This window comes from Daphnia carinata, chromosome 1, assembly GCF_022539665.2.
Source record: "Daphnia carinata strain CSIRO-1 chromosome 1, CSIRO_AGI_Dcar_HiC_V3, whole genome shotgun sequence".
Taxonomy (NCBI): domain Eukaryota; kingdom Metazoa; phylum Arthropoda; class Branchiopoda; order Diplostraca; family Daphniidae; genus Daphnia; species Daphnia carinata.
Window position 1 is genome coordinate 9951191 of NC_081331.1, and position 13099 is coordinate 9964289.

Sequence of the window (13099 nt, forward strand, 5' to 3'; positions counted from 1 at the left end):
GCTGGCATCACAATATAAAAACCCCTCTCCGTACTGTACACAGCTAGATCCTGAACGGTACTTCTTCCCCTATACATTTGATACTAGCAGACTGACCGCTTGCACCGCCAAATCCCGTGAGCTTTAAAAATATAAAAAAACAAAATAAGACATAGAAAGCGCTAAAAGGAACATCAAACCTTGGGATCACGAAAACACCCAACAAATAAAAGAACAACCAAGATCACCAAACTGCCCTACCGTGTTTCAGCGATTCATTTTTTGTTCAAAGAATCCTGTATTCTGTTCCTTGATCGATTTTTTTAAAGACATAGAGAAATGCAAAACAAATATTGTAACAAGAGTGTTTTACTTGACATTTGTGTATAAGATATATAGTCGAATGCTGCGTCGCGATCGATTCCAGTCCAAAACAAAATTCGTGTATGTCCTTCTGTGTCATATAGTACCCCCTAGGGCCTGATGCGGTAGGTGAGATGGCGAGTGATATGTATTTGGGTCTCTCTGAATATAACTCCCCCGTGTCTCTTGAATCAAGGATGTCGAGTTTCCCCTAATTTATCCTGCTGACAAGTTGCATCATTGGGTGTGTATAGCCTTACAGAAACTAGGGCGTTGCCGGGCAGCTGGGAACGAACGACCCGAGCAAAAAACGGGGAAATAGTTCCGGCAATAAGAGGAAGGGGTTAATGAGAATCAGCCCACCTCCCTAGTGTATGCACGATTATAACGTATACTATATACCGGCCGACTCATTACCCGCTACGCCCACGCTGTTCTTATTACGAGGGGGCCAACAAATTGTACTTTATCGATTTCGTTGGTAAAGGCAGTATAGAATCATCTCACTCACGATTTTGATAGCTTCCATTTTTACGTGATCATAGATTTTATTTTCTTGGACAAAGATGGAGAGTAGAGTCACAAACAAAAATCTTGATTTTTTTTTATCGCCAAAATTGAGCTCCACTTCAATCTACAGGTCTAATAAATCGAAGTGTTATGTTTACACGAAAGCGACAATGTCAACAAGGTCTGAAAAACTAGTAGCTGTTAGACAGCCCAAGTTTGTTTATTTTTTCAAAAGAATACGTTACACGACAGATCGATTGATATTTTCATTCTTTTTTTTCGAACAATGGGCCAGCCTTCCGTCAGAAAAAAAAGAACTGACAGAAAGACGTTATTGGAAAAAAAACACGAACGGAAACTATATCGAACCATCGAGTTATCGATTTCTCCGTGCCTCCCTCTTCGGTCCTGTGCATTGCCATAAACGACAATTCTCGAGGAAATGGAATTCCTGCCTTATCAAGATTTTATAAAGACGCCTGCCGCCGGTAGTACCATCATATTGATGATGTCGACTAAAGTTTGATTTATGTCTGGATAAAGTACACTCGTTCCTTCTAATTGAAGTAAACTATTAATTTTAATTTTTTGTTTTTGAAGTAAAAACAAAAAAAGGGACGTGAAAGTCTTTGTTTTCCCATTCAGCTGTGATGCTTAGTCAATATGGATATTTGTTTATTTCCTAAAGTCATTATTAGAACTGGCACATTTCCGGGTAACGTGATCTCTCCCCTATTGTAAATGAACGGGATTCTGAAAAAAAAAAGGACGTGGATCTCGTTAAAATGCAAATCACGTTTCATTCAACATTGGGCAGCCCTACCTGATGCGAAAACTAGCTTTTCATAGCCTGATTCAACATACACACACAAAAATGATGTACTTTTCCCAACAGGATATGGCGAAAACCGATCTAAAAAAGCAGGAATTAAGCTGAGATCCGCTAGTGTTTGCGGTGACATTCAAACTTCGAACTCAACCCAAAATCCTACCCTAGTAAATTTCTTCCATAATAAATGGTTTGTTACAAAACTACGTAACTTTGCAGAAAAAAGGGACGCGATTGTATTAACGTTTGAATTATTACTTGTTTCCTAGAAGTTGTAGGTCTTAATCGATAGTATGGGTATTGAACGTTACATCTCTTTATTATATAGTCGCCCATTGCGAGGTGTTTTATCCTTCTAGAACAAGTAGGGTTCTCAACTCTGTCAAGGATACAAGAAGGACAACAAAACGATCTGCAACCGGATTCAGGAAGCACCGTACGCTATTAGAAATCGTCAAAGAAATGATCGTTCACACATAAAATGGGTTAGTGGAGCAGAACTAGTTTTCTTCTTGAAGTAGACCTAATTTTAATTCGAAAAGTTTTGAAAACAAGAACAGATAACTCGATATAGAAAGAGAATTTTTCAAACGGCTTAATAAAAGAAAAACAACTGCCGGAACTGAAAGCGATATGTTATGGAAATGGGTGTGGCCTAGCCAAATCATACGTGTCTTGTTTTGTTCTTTCCTTATTTTCACTTCTTATGAGTTGGATGTTGAAGTCCTGTCAGTTGTAGTATAAAATATGCGGCCCATTACGTTTAATTCGTCAGTCGAAGTTGTAAGATCGAACGCAGCGTTTCATTCCAACTTTATCGTTAAAGTTGTTCACATCTTCTTCAATTTAACATTCACCATGATAGCCTCTCCCTTCGTTTTGCCAGGTATTTAAAGCCAACGGCTTGAACGAGTGACATTGCTCTCTCTTCCATCAGCCCTTTTCTAATCATAACGGATGTATTACATTTACAGTGATTGTCATGTTGGTTTCGATTGGATCTATCGAAGCTGTTCCATCAACACGTCGGTCAAGCATTGAGAACACTACGAGCGAATCTCCACCCGAGAAGGTGTCCAACATCAAAAGCCGGCAATTCAACGTGAACGTGCCGACAGGAGCCACCGGTTTGAACGCTGGAAACTCGGCCAGCCTTCAACAAAGTCCACTTCAACAATTAGCCCTTTTGCAGCAAGTGACCACTTCGAGCACCAACCCCATGTCCATAGCATCGGAGCTGGAAGCTCAGAAACAGGAAGCCTTTCAGTTGCAAAATCAAAAACAACAGCAAGGCCTAATGGCTTCAGTGCAAATTCAACAGGACCAAGTGGCAACAGCCCAGGCAGCCATAACAAGTATGTTGTCATTTTAACCCAGTTATCCAAAAGTCATTCACTTATACCCTACAGTTCATTGACCGTTTAAACCTGAACGTTTCTTGTTTCCTCGTCTTCGGCGATTTGATATTCAGATCAGAGTCAAATGGTGAACGGTCAGTTTCAGCCTGGGGCCAACGTGCAAGCGGCGCTCAATCCACAGTTGCAGCAACTTCAGCAGACATTGGAGGCCCAGAAGCAACAGCTTCTGGTCCAGCAGCAATTGCTCCAGCAGCAGGTGAAACCCGAAGCCCAACAAATGAACAAACAACAAATTTTGATTGCCCAACTTTTGAACGAGCCTCCAGCGAAAAGGCCTCAACTGTTGGAGCAGATTAAGCAGACCATAACGAAACAAGAAGCCGCGATGATGGTCAATCCATTTGCTAATCAGATCGGACAGACGAGTTTGACACCCACTAGTTTTGCTCAATCAAATCTATCGTTGCCAAGCAGAAGTCAACAAGAGATGCAACGATACCAGGCCTTGCTTCAACTCCTCAGCTTGGCCAGCCTGTCCTCAAATAATCCCAATCGGCTGGGCCATTACGCTGAGTCAAACAGACCGACCATGCCATCCATTGGTTCTGGAGTTCCTTTTTCATTTGGTAGCAACGCAATCAATGCTCAGCTGCTTCAACAGCAGCAAATGCAGCAGCAAATGCTTTTGATTCAACGACAGCAACAAATGATGATGTTCCAGCAGCAAATGGCCATGATGAATCCTTTTATGTTTTAAAATGTTTCGTTTTTTTTTTAATGTTATATCTTCTTTATTATTTATTCTCGCACCGTTTTTTTTTATTTCGCTTAAATTAAACAGCCTCACTTTGTTACGTTTGACGTGTCGAGACGTCCATTAAATTTTGTTGGCCCCCTCCACTCGTTAAATGCCTCCCTGTTTCTGGCAAGGAAGGAAATTGACAGAATACATTGCTTAGACTTTGTTATATTAAAACATTATAAACTCCGATCGTGACGGCAGATTTCTTTTTCACGTGCCCCCAACGTGAGTAACCGTGCAAACTTTTCCGCGTTCCAGCAACTCAAAAGAAGGCGGACTTGACGGAAAGCCATATAGAACGACGGCATTAATAAACGGCCTTCCTGCCTTTTTATGAACTGCGGAATCCTACGCACACTCGACCCACTACCATACACTTCCGTTCCGCCAAAGTTTCGCTAACGAACGACAATCGACACGTGAGCAAAACGACCTTGCGAGCGACAGACATCCATCCATCGACGTCCACGACAAAATCCCATCGATCGATCAATCATTAAAAACCGTTTGTTTCCCGAGCGTCAATGCGAATCGGCATGTATAAACGCCATCAACGTATCGCCTAAGATCAGAGGCGTCTACTTCTTCTACTACTTCTACAGTACCAAAGTCTTTTATGTTTAGCAGCGGAAGCATAACAGCAACCATCACATCGCTTTACGGACTGCGATCAATGGCTTTTCTCGAGCTAGTGAACTACCGTTACACCGAATGCTGTAAAACTGCGCAAACAAAGTACGCGTGAATTACTCGTCACGATCAACAATCTCAACACACTGCCATTTGAAACATGGGCCAACCCGACGCGGATTGAATTCAAAAGGCACGTAAGTGCCAACGGATTCTATTTTTTTTTTTTTTCAAAAACAGAATATAGACGTGCCAGTGGAATTAAAATGATGTTGATCGAAATAGTCAGGCTGGAACACGAGCACAACCACACGAAATGTTACGTCGTAATCAAGCTTGTCATTGTGTTCCTCTTGGTCTGCCCTAAGCTCGTCCCCGTTCGTGGAAAGTTGACATAGGTGGCAAACTTTTAGGTAGACTTTTGATAGTTATAGGGTGACGTATGCAGTATACATAAGCGTTGACAACAGCTGTTTCCATCTACTCAACTTGACGTCTACCGAAACTGACGCCTACAATGACGATAATAATCAAACACAAACGGGAACGCGTGAGCCATGCACGCACGGCATAGTGGCGATCGATATGACGTCCACGGGAACAACGCTATCAGCAACGGCCAGTCAAAAGTGAAATGAATAAAAGGAAAAGGGGAAGGTTTTTATGCGCTTGGTTTCACGCTTTGAAAGTGTCGCATGAAATTGCGACAGTAGGGGATTGTTTGATGATTTTTGAGTACTACCGTCTCGCACTAATTAGAACGTGCCGGAAAGGATTGTGCAGGAGAAAAAACGATTAGTTAGCTCAGCTGTATCGTAAGCGTTCTTTCAAAACCATATTCAGATAAAGGAAGAAAGCCAAAATGCCAAACCGAATTGACAGAAAGAATGGGCTATTCGAAGAATTAGAGAGGAAAGTTAGCCGCTAGGTGAGCTTGGTATTGCCTCTTACATCGTCTTGCACTTAGAATGTGATGGAGAATGCAGAAGGGGGGAAAAAAGGGCGAAGTTTTGTCATTTGAAAAAAAAAAATATGTTGTTTCAAGTGAAAATCTATTTCACTGGTATGCCTTGAGTTGTGGCATGTGGCATTTTTGATTTAAGGGACGAGTTGAACGACTTCGGTGAATTCGCTGAACTTCAAGTTTCTCATAGTTTACCAGGAAAATCATTCATACGTCCTTGCTAACCTCTTCTGGTGGCAAACGCTGAAAGATATGCACGTAGTTTTTATTGCGTGAAGGATCAGTTCACGTTGGTAATCAGTAAACTGCTTTTAGAAAAATCTGCAATTAATTTTGCAGCCCTCGAATAGAAAAAGGGCGTTCCCAACTGCTTGTCTTTGGTGGTAGATTCTGGCATGCAGGTGGAAACAAGACACGATGGGGAACAACGACACAGAAAATGTGAACGTTTGAAGGTAAACTAACTTAGTTTCTTCATCACTAGGATACCGAAGTGAAATCCGTCGAACAGAACCAAGTTAATAGACTTGCAGGTTATGAAACCGTATACGGTATCTTTGGCATGGGGAAAAGGTTTACGTGTTTGCGTAAGCAACCAACTTGAAGTTTCGCGCACACAACGGCTTGTATTCGCAGAATCTAAGTTACGAATAGAGTGGGAGTGAAACTGGATTAGGTTTTAATTAAAACCTAACTTTTGCGAAGAGGAGAAACGTCAAACTTCTCTAACAAAACATTTTTCCAGAATTCTAATATTTATGTTCTAGGAAAAATTTATTTGTGAGCTACTTTGAATTACCTTTACGATACTAAATCACGAGGCATTCGTTTAAGTTAAGTTTCGAATGCTGACAGGGTTTGCAATGCAGATGCTTATTACACCTTCTAACCAATGCTTTATAGATGATTTACAATTTTAACAACTACGAACAACGACTTGCCATGGTTTACCGATACCCTAGCAACTTACTATCTTGCATTCACGATCTACAGGTTATTGGGTACAAGAGTGACGTTCCGATTTTATCAGAGAGTGCAACTTGTGGGTCTGAACATTATTTCCCGTTCACTGCCACCGTCCCTAGCTAACGTGTATTACAAACACGGATCTAATCGACTGGTTCTTGTATCGTGACACTGTGCTGACGTACAGTGCTGCAATGACCATATGTTGTCAAATACTTTGGGCATTGCCGTCAGTTCCGGTTAAAAATAACTTTGAAACGACTAAGAACAAAACAGACAATGTTGAAATAACCTTAGGGTAACAAGAGCGATAAGCGATGTTTAGATGGAATAGATTATGTGCACTATTTTGTGTGATATATACCCAACTCATGACGAAAGAGAAAAGCGCAGCTGCTTTGGCAGCTGTACGACTTTGAATTTTTTTTTTTTTTTTTAGAAAAGGGCATAGGTAACTCCGACATGATTTGAATAAAAGACGAGAGTAACTCATGGTAACCAGCATTGCCCTTTCAAAATTTGTCGTCTCTCTTTTCAGAGAACAAGAGCTGATTGCAGTCCACACCATCATGAAAGTTCTGGTGAGCTTCGTTATTTTTTAGGAATTCTCGTATTAATAAAATCATTAAACATTTTTCTTTTTTTTTTTCATTTGCGTACTAATTAGATCGCACTAATCTGTTTGTTGGCGCTGACTAACGGTCAACCTCTTAGATTATCGGGTAATTAATATCCCTTTACTTTACTGGATCCCGATTTGATTCTTCTTCAATGTTTTGTTTTTACATCGTGGGCGATGATCCCTGGAGTTACATTAGTAAATTTTCGAAAAATTAACATTAGATATTACGAAACGTCACATCGATTACGGCACGCATTTGAATTATTTCATTACTAGACCAATGGAACAATTTGGAAAGAGGGTCCATATTCTCAGCATAATTTTTTCTTTTACAAACTCCATTTCAAGTGGAGCGCGTCTTCCATGAACCGAACGAAGAAATGGTTTTGATTATCGACAGTAGTGAGATTGGTACCTATGGCGATCTGGAATTCGATTACCCAAACTATAAGACAATACCTCAAACGGAGTTCACCTGTGAAGGAAAAATTGACGGTATGATTTTATATCATTAGTACTAGTTAACGTTTTGTCATTTCTAATAGATAGTACTAAGTTATTGCCTTGGACCAACATGTTGATCTTTTCTTTTCCCGCTTTGGGTATTTGAATGCCTGAACCGCAAAGGATATTACGTTGATGAAGAAGCCCGTTGCCAAGTATACCACACTTGTTCGGTTGAAGTTAATGGTAGTGTCATCATGAGCTCCTTCCTGTGCCCCATTGGTACCATTTTCAGCCTAAAAAGCTTTTCCTGCATGTGGTACTTGATAATTTGTACCGCTGGATCTTTTGCGGATCCAATTGGAATTATTATTATAGCATAGTTGACTTTATTTTCTACATACAGGTGGCTTGGCGTTGAGTGTGGCTCCAGTGATCAGTTCTCCAACTTGAACACCAATATTCTCGTAGCACAAGAATCAGCCTGAAAGATCATTTGGCACATCATCTTTCTTACGCGCTGTAAATTCTCGATTTTTGGAACACTGTTGATTGCGAATCAACCTCGGTATCGAGTTAATAAAACATTACATCATTCCTGATTTAGCTGTTTTGGAAATGCCACATGTGTGAAGCGACCCTAAATTTCACTAAATGGGTTTTGTATGATTCGGTGGACAAGGACATCAAGAAAACTAACTTAGTTTCTTAATCCCAAGGATATACGGAAGTGAACTCCGCCAAGCAGAACCAAGTTAATAGCCTTGCAGGTCACGAAATTGTAAACGTTATCTTTGATGTGGGGAAAGGTTTACTGTTTGAGAAAGCAACCAACTGGACGTTTCGCACATAACGGCTTGTATTCTCAGAATCTAACTTGCGAGTCGAGTGGAAGTGAAACTATTAATCAGATTTTAATTAAAAATGTAACTTTTGTGAAGAGAAGGGATGTCAAACTTCTATAAAGTTATTGTTATTTCACATTTTTTTTAAGTTAATTATGCTGGCATGGTATGCGATAGCCTATACAGATGCTTTCGCTTCTTAAGCATGCCTTATAGATAGCGAAGTAAAATTTTCATCGAATTCCCATGCTGACGTGCATTGCTGCAGTTGCCATATGTGGGCACTGCGGTACCCATTGCCTTCCATTCCTACTTGTTCCTATGCTAACATGAAAGTGTGCCTCCTTTGCGAGACTTAACAACCAACAGTGTCTTATTAATAAAACATCATTCGCTATTTAGCTTTTTCGGAAATAGCAGATGTGTGAAGAGACTTCAAATAAATGAAAAAAAATGGGTTTAGTATGTTTTCGCCAACGATTATTCATTGAATCGCATGGCGTCTCGTCTACCAACGAGACTGTTCTCGAGTTTCATTTACATAAACGTGACTAATGAACAGCCGACTTTTGTGCGTTTGACATTTGGCACGTTGTAATATAAGCATACGTGTTATTTTCCTTATGCTGCGATTCGCCAGAAAGCACAGCGTGATATCCCCCGTTTTTCGTGAGAAATCCCTCTCTAATCCCCCTTTGTTGGTGGTAAGAAGACTTTTCTACAAACAAGCACGTTAGGTATGGATTGTACAAGAGAAGATTAGCTGAATTTTCAATAGGTACACGAAAAAAAAATTCAAACTTTAATTCCTTATTTTTCTTTTAGGGGGCTCTTCAAAGCGCAAGATCCTTGGTCTACATCGATGAATTGTAAGTAGTTGAAAGGAGAAAGGTACGGTCATTTCACAGAGCCTCCAGGCGAATGAAGACACAGACACAGCAAGTCAAACGGCAGAAGGAAAAAAAAAATAGAAAAGAAAGGAGAGGATGAAACAAATTAGAAAACAGAATCATAAATTCATCTTACCCCCCCAGGACGATTGTGTATACAGGTGAATGTAAAATCTCATTTCAAACACAAAGCGAACCTAGTCATCTTCTTGGCATTTTCTTTTGGTTTTATCTCCAAGAAGAAAATGGCAATTGTTTTGTAATTTTTTTTTTGAAAGGTCCAATGGAAACAAAACCTTCTTTACGTTGAGCGTGAACGTTTCCTGCGGGTCCAAATATCGTATATACAGAACCTCGTTATCGTGTCGGTGTCACCTGTATTTTAATACCTGACAGATGGTGGGAAAGTTTGAAGCAAAAAATCAGCCAAGAAAGTTTGGCAAGACCTTGAGTTCTTTGGCTGTCCATGTAGTGAAAAGAGTTCATTATGTTTCTTGCTGATGGGTATCCCATTTTCACCTGTGACTGTAAACGCGACTGCCATAATTGCTGATTTGTTTTTACGACAATTTCCAAACAAAACTCAAACTACCAGATTTTTCCAGCCATGAAAATGTGCCACGAACATGGCGAAGAAAAACATTTTCCCCAGTTTTTTTTTTTGCTTTGTTTTGTTTTGAAACAGAAAGTTACATGAGGTAGACGGCTTGTGATCCGTGTAAAAATGACGAAGGCGTTTGTGAACGCATCGCTTTCGGGGTGTGTGTATTTTATGGAAATTATTTTTAGAAAGGTTAGACCTTGAATGCAAAACTACTACCTAAAAGTAGAGATGTAGCAAATGCGAGTAATCGGATGATTCATGGGTGTACCATCTTTAACAATGACGATGAGCAGAAAAAAAGGGTGGGAAAAGACCTTGTGCTTTTTCAACGTCTTTCACATGCCGTTCTGCGTGCAAATACCGACACTCTTGAATCGTCGCCTTCTTCATAATGTAGCCAACTGCTCATCAAACATGCTCATTTGCATCGTACTGGCTCTATTCCCCTGTAGTTCTTTTGCTGCCTTTTATTTTTTTTTTGTACAATTTTAGACATGCTCACGGTGAAAGGAAATGATGCGTTCTCTTTTCACTGTATGGCAATGAAGCGTTACAACTCCCGCAAGGCTTGTCATCTCATAGGCATACGCAGTTAGGTAGATGAAACAAACGACGGTTAAACTTGTCATTTCGAAATTAAGTTTGCATGTTTGTTTTTTTAATAATAATAAAATCAGTCCTTGTATTAAATGCATGATTCAATCACCTTTTAATAGCCAGTTTGTCGGCTAAATATTAAAAAAAAAAATATATATTGTTAGGATAGAAAAGGGGATACAATAAACCTTTAGATTGATTTATTTTCAGATTGACGTATATATGTAATAGCGCCAGTGGGAAATCCGATCGGAACGAGTTGATGGAACATCTACAACATAATTGCAATTTGTAGTTGCACACCGACAAAGTCAAAAATTTTGAAAAACGTCTTCAAATCAAAACAAAAACAAAACAAATTGTTCTAAAACGTCAATTGCGAGATTTTACAGCATAGCGGATGAGGACCAAATGGATTGTCGGGTATACAAACGGAACATAGTAGGCCACAAAAAAAACGGCAGGATTTCTAATTTACAAAAAAACAACTTGTGTTGTTTTCTTTTGTTTTTTTTTCCCAGGTCTTCTTCGCTCGTTTTCATTTCGTTTAGTAACTGTTTGCGCTGTAGGAGGAACCGCCTTTGATCTGGGTTTGCTTGTTGCCAGCGGCAAACGTGGCCGAACTGGCAGAAGCAGCAGCCGACACGCCTCGTCCGCCGAATGATGTGGATGACGCCCCAGCGCTGGCAGAAATTTGAATACCTGAAGCAGATGATGCAGCACCGGTTGATACTTTACCAGCCGATTCAGGAACGATACCGATGTTGGCGTTCAAGTTGAAGAACTGCTGACTGGAAGCACACTCAACGTCGTGCCACCTGTGTTTTATTGGGTAAAGGCTAAAGCAATCGGTCTCATTTTGAGATAGTCGAAATGATACTGTACCACAAGCAGGCGAAGCTTTCCTGGCTGAAAATGGTTCCGTTAGGGCACAAGAAGGAGTTCTTGAAGACACCACCGTCGGCTCCAACCGAACAAATGTGGAACACCTGACAACGAGCTTCAACGTCAGCGTAATATCCTGTTGTTTTTTTACATTCAAAAATAACCAGAGCGTGAAATAATGTTTTTGTGCTATGCAAATCTGTTAATAAGGATATGCCATACCGTTAAGTTTGCCTTCGCAAGTGAAGGCCGTTTCAGGGATCTTGAAGAAAATTGGGTAGTCCAATTCCGGTTCGCCAGCGATAGACTCACGGAAGTCCCAGAAGAGGATTTCCTCTTGCGATTCGGTAAGGACGGGCTCAACGCTGGGCCTCTTGGTGGTCCTCGTGGTCGTAATAGGTCGTCGTGTAGTGGTAGTGGTGGTGGTGGGGAATTTCAATCCAGTGCCTTGGTTGCTGCTCGGTCCGAATTCAAGCGGGTTGTCCGGGGTGGGATAACTGTAGCCAGTGGTGGTCACGGGTTTACCTACGGGAGCTTTGGTAGTCGATGGTGGAAGATAATCCAAAGGAGGCAAAGTGGTCGTTCTAGTAGTGGTAGTGCGAGTGGTGGTGGTAGGACGGGTGGTGGTGGTGGTACGGGCAGTCGTACCGCGAGTGGTAGTGGTGGTACGGGCAGTGGTAGTGGTAGGACGAGTGGTAGTGGTGGTACGGGCAGTGGTGTAAGCAGTCGTAGTTACTGGACGAGGGGTAGTCCTAATGGGAACAGTAGGAGTCGGTCCGCAGTTGGGCCCGAGGGGGCGGCAGTTGGCACCCACACAGTTGGGGTCTACTTGGCAAGGGCCCAAACTGACCGACGGTCTGCGTGTCGTGGTACTCGTGACGGCGACTGGTGGGAGATAATCCAAAGGTGGCGCAGTGGTGGTTGGACGAGTAGCTGGACGGCTAGTCGTGGTTGTACGAGTTGTGGTGACGGCAACAACAGGCGTTGGTCGAGTGGTGGTCCTCACTGGAACTGTGGTCGTTTTGCAGTTCGGGCCAACAGGGCCACAGTTAGGTCCCAAGCAGAAAGGATCCACTTGGCAAGGGCCAAGAGTTGGGCGAGCCGGGGTAACAGCAACGGTAGGAGCTGGGCGAGTGGTGGTACGAACAGTAGTGTAGGCAGTCGTAGGAGCTGGACGAGCAGTGGTCCTAATTGGAACGGTGGGTGCAGGTCCGCAGTTGGGACCAGTTGGCCGACAATTGGCACCCACGCAGTTTGGATCGACCTGGCAAGGTGCGACTGGACGGGCAGTGGTAACCGGTCGAACAGTAACAGCAACCTCGGGTTTTGGCAGCGAGAATGGCGGATTAGGCACCGGGTAAAAGTATCCATTGCTCTGTCCGACGCGACCGACACGTTTGCTAATGCGCGCACCGAATTCCTGGGCAGCGCCGCTAGCTACCAAACCAACTACAACAACCAATGATAATTAAAACTCACCACATCTCAGTCTTCTAATTCATTTTAATCAACTGTTGTTTTGTTTTTTGTTTTTTTAACCCAAAAAGTAAAATTGGATGGTATCGGTTAACCAGAATCATTTACAAAAAGGAGAGACAGAGAACAAGTGCGGACAAGAGAAATCCGCACATAGTAAAGATGGCGACAGCACTACTTACCGATGCACAACAATAAGATATTCCTCAACATGTTGATGGCACTTGTTTATTTACTGTTGTGGGTATCGCTTTTCAAATTTCCACTGCGAAGAGAAGACCGTTGATGTTGTTCGATATACGAGCAACTGAATGTGATGCGGTTTGCCATCGACG

The 13099-nt window shown here is 41.8% G+C and overlaps 2 protein-coding genes across 2 annotated transcripts; one reads left to right on the plus strand and one right to left on the minus strand.

Moving 5' to 3' along the window:
- Window positions 1–2413: 2413 nt before the first annotated feature.
- On the plus strand, window positions 2414–4006 carry LOC130692717 (mediator of RNA polymerase II transcription subunit 15-like). The gene is made up of 3 exons (XM_057515805.2): window positions 2414–2567; window positions 2656–3036; window positions 3153–4006. The coding sequence occupies exons 1-3, from the start codon at window positions 2429–2431 to the stop codon at window positions 3794–3796; spliced, it is 1164 nt and encodes a 387-aa protein (XP_057371788.1). The 5' UTR covers window positions 2414–2428; the 3' UTR covers window positions 3797–4006.
- Window positions 4007–10588: 6582 nt separating this feature from the next.
- LOC130692541 (integumentary mucin C.1-like) lies at window positions 10589–13099 on the minus strand. Its single transcript, XM_057515676.1, has 4 exons — window positions 12947–13099; window positions 11511–12737; window positions 11289–11424; window positions 10589–11221 (listed from the first exon to the last, which is right to left on the minus strand). The coding sequence occupies exons 1-4, from the start codon at window positions 12975–12977 to the stop codon at window positions 10951–10953; spliced, it is 1665 nt and encodes a 554-aa protein (XP_057371659.1). The 5' UTR covers window positions 12978–13099; the 3' UTR covers window positions 10589–10950.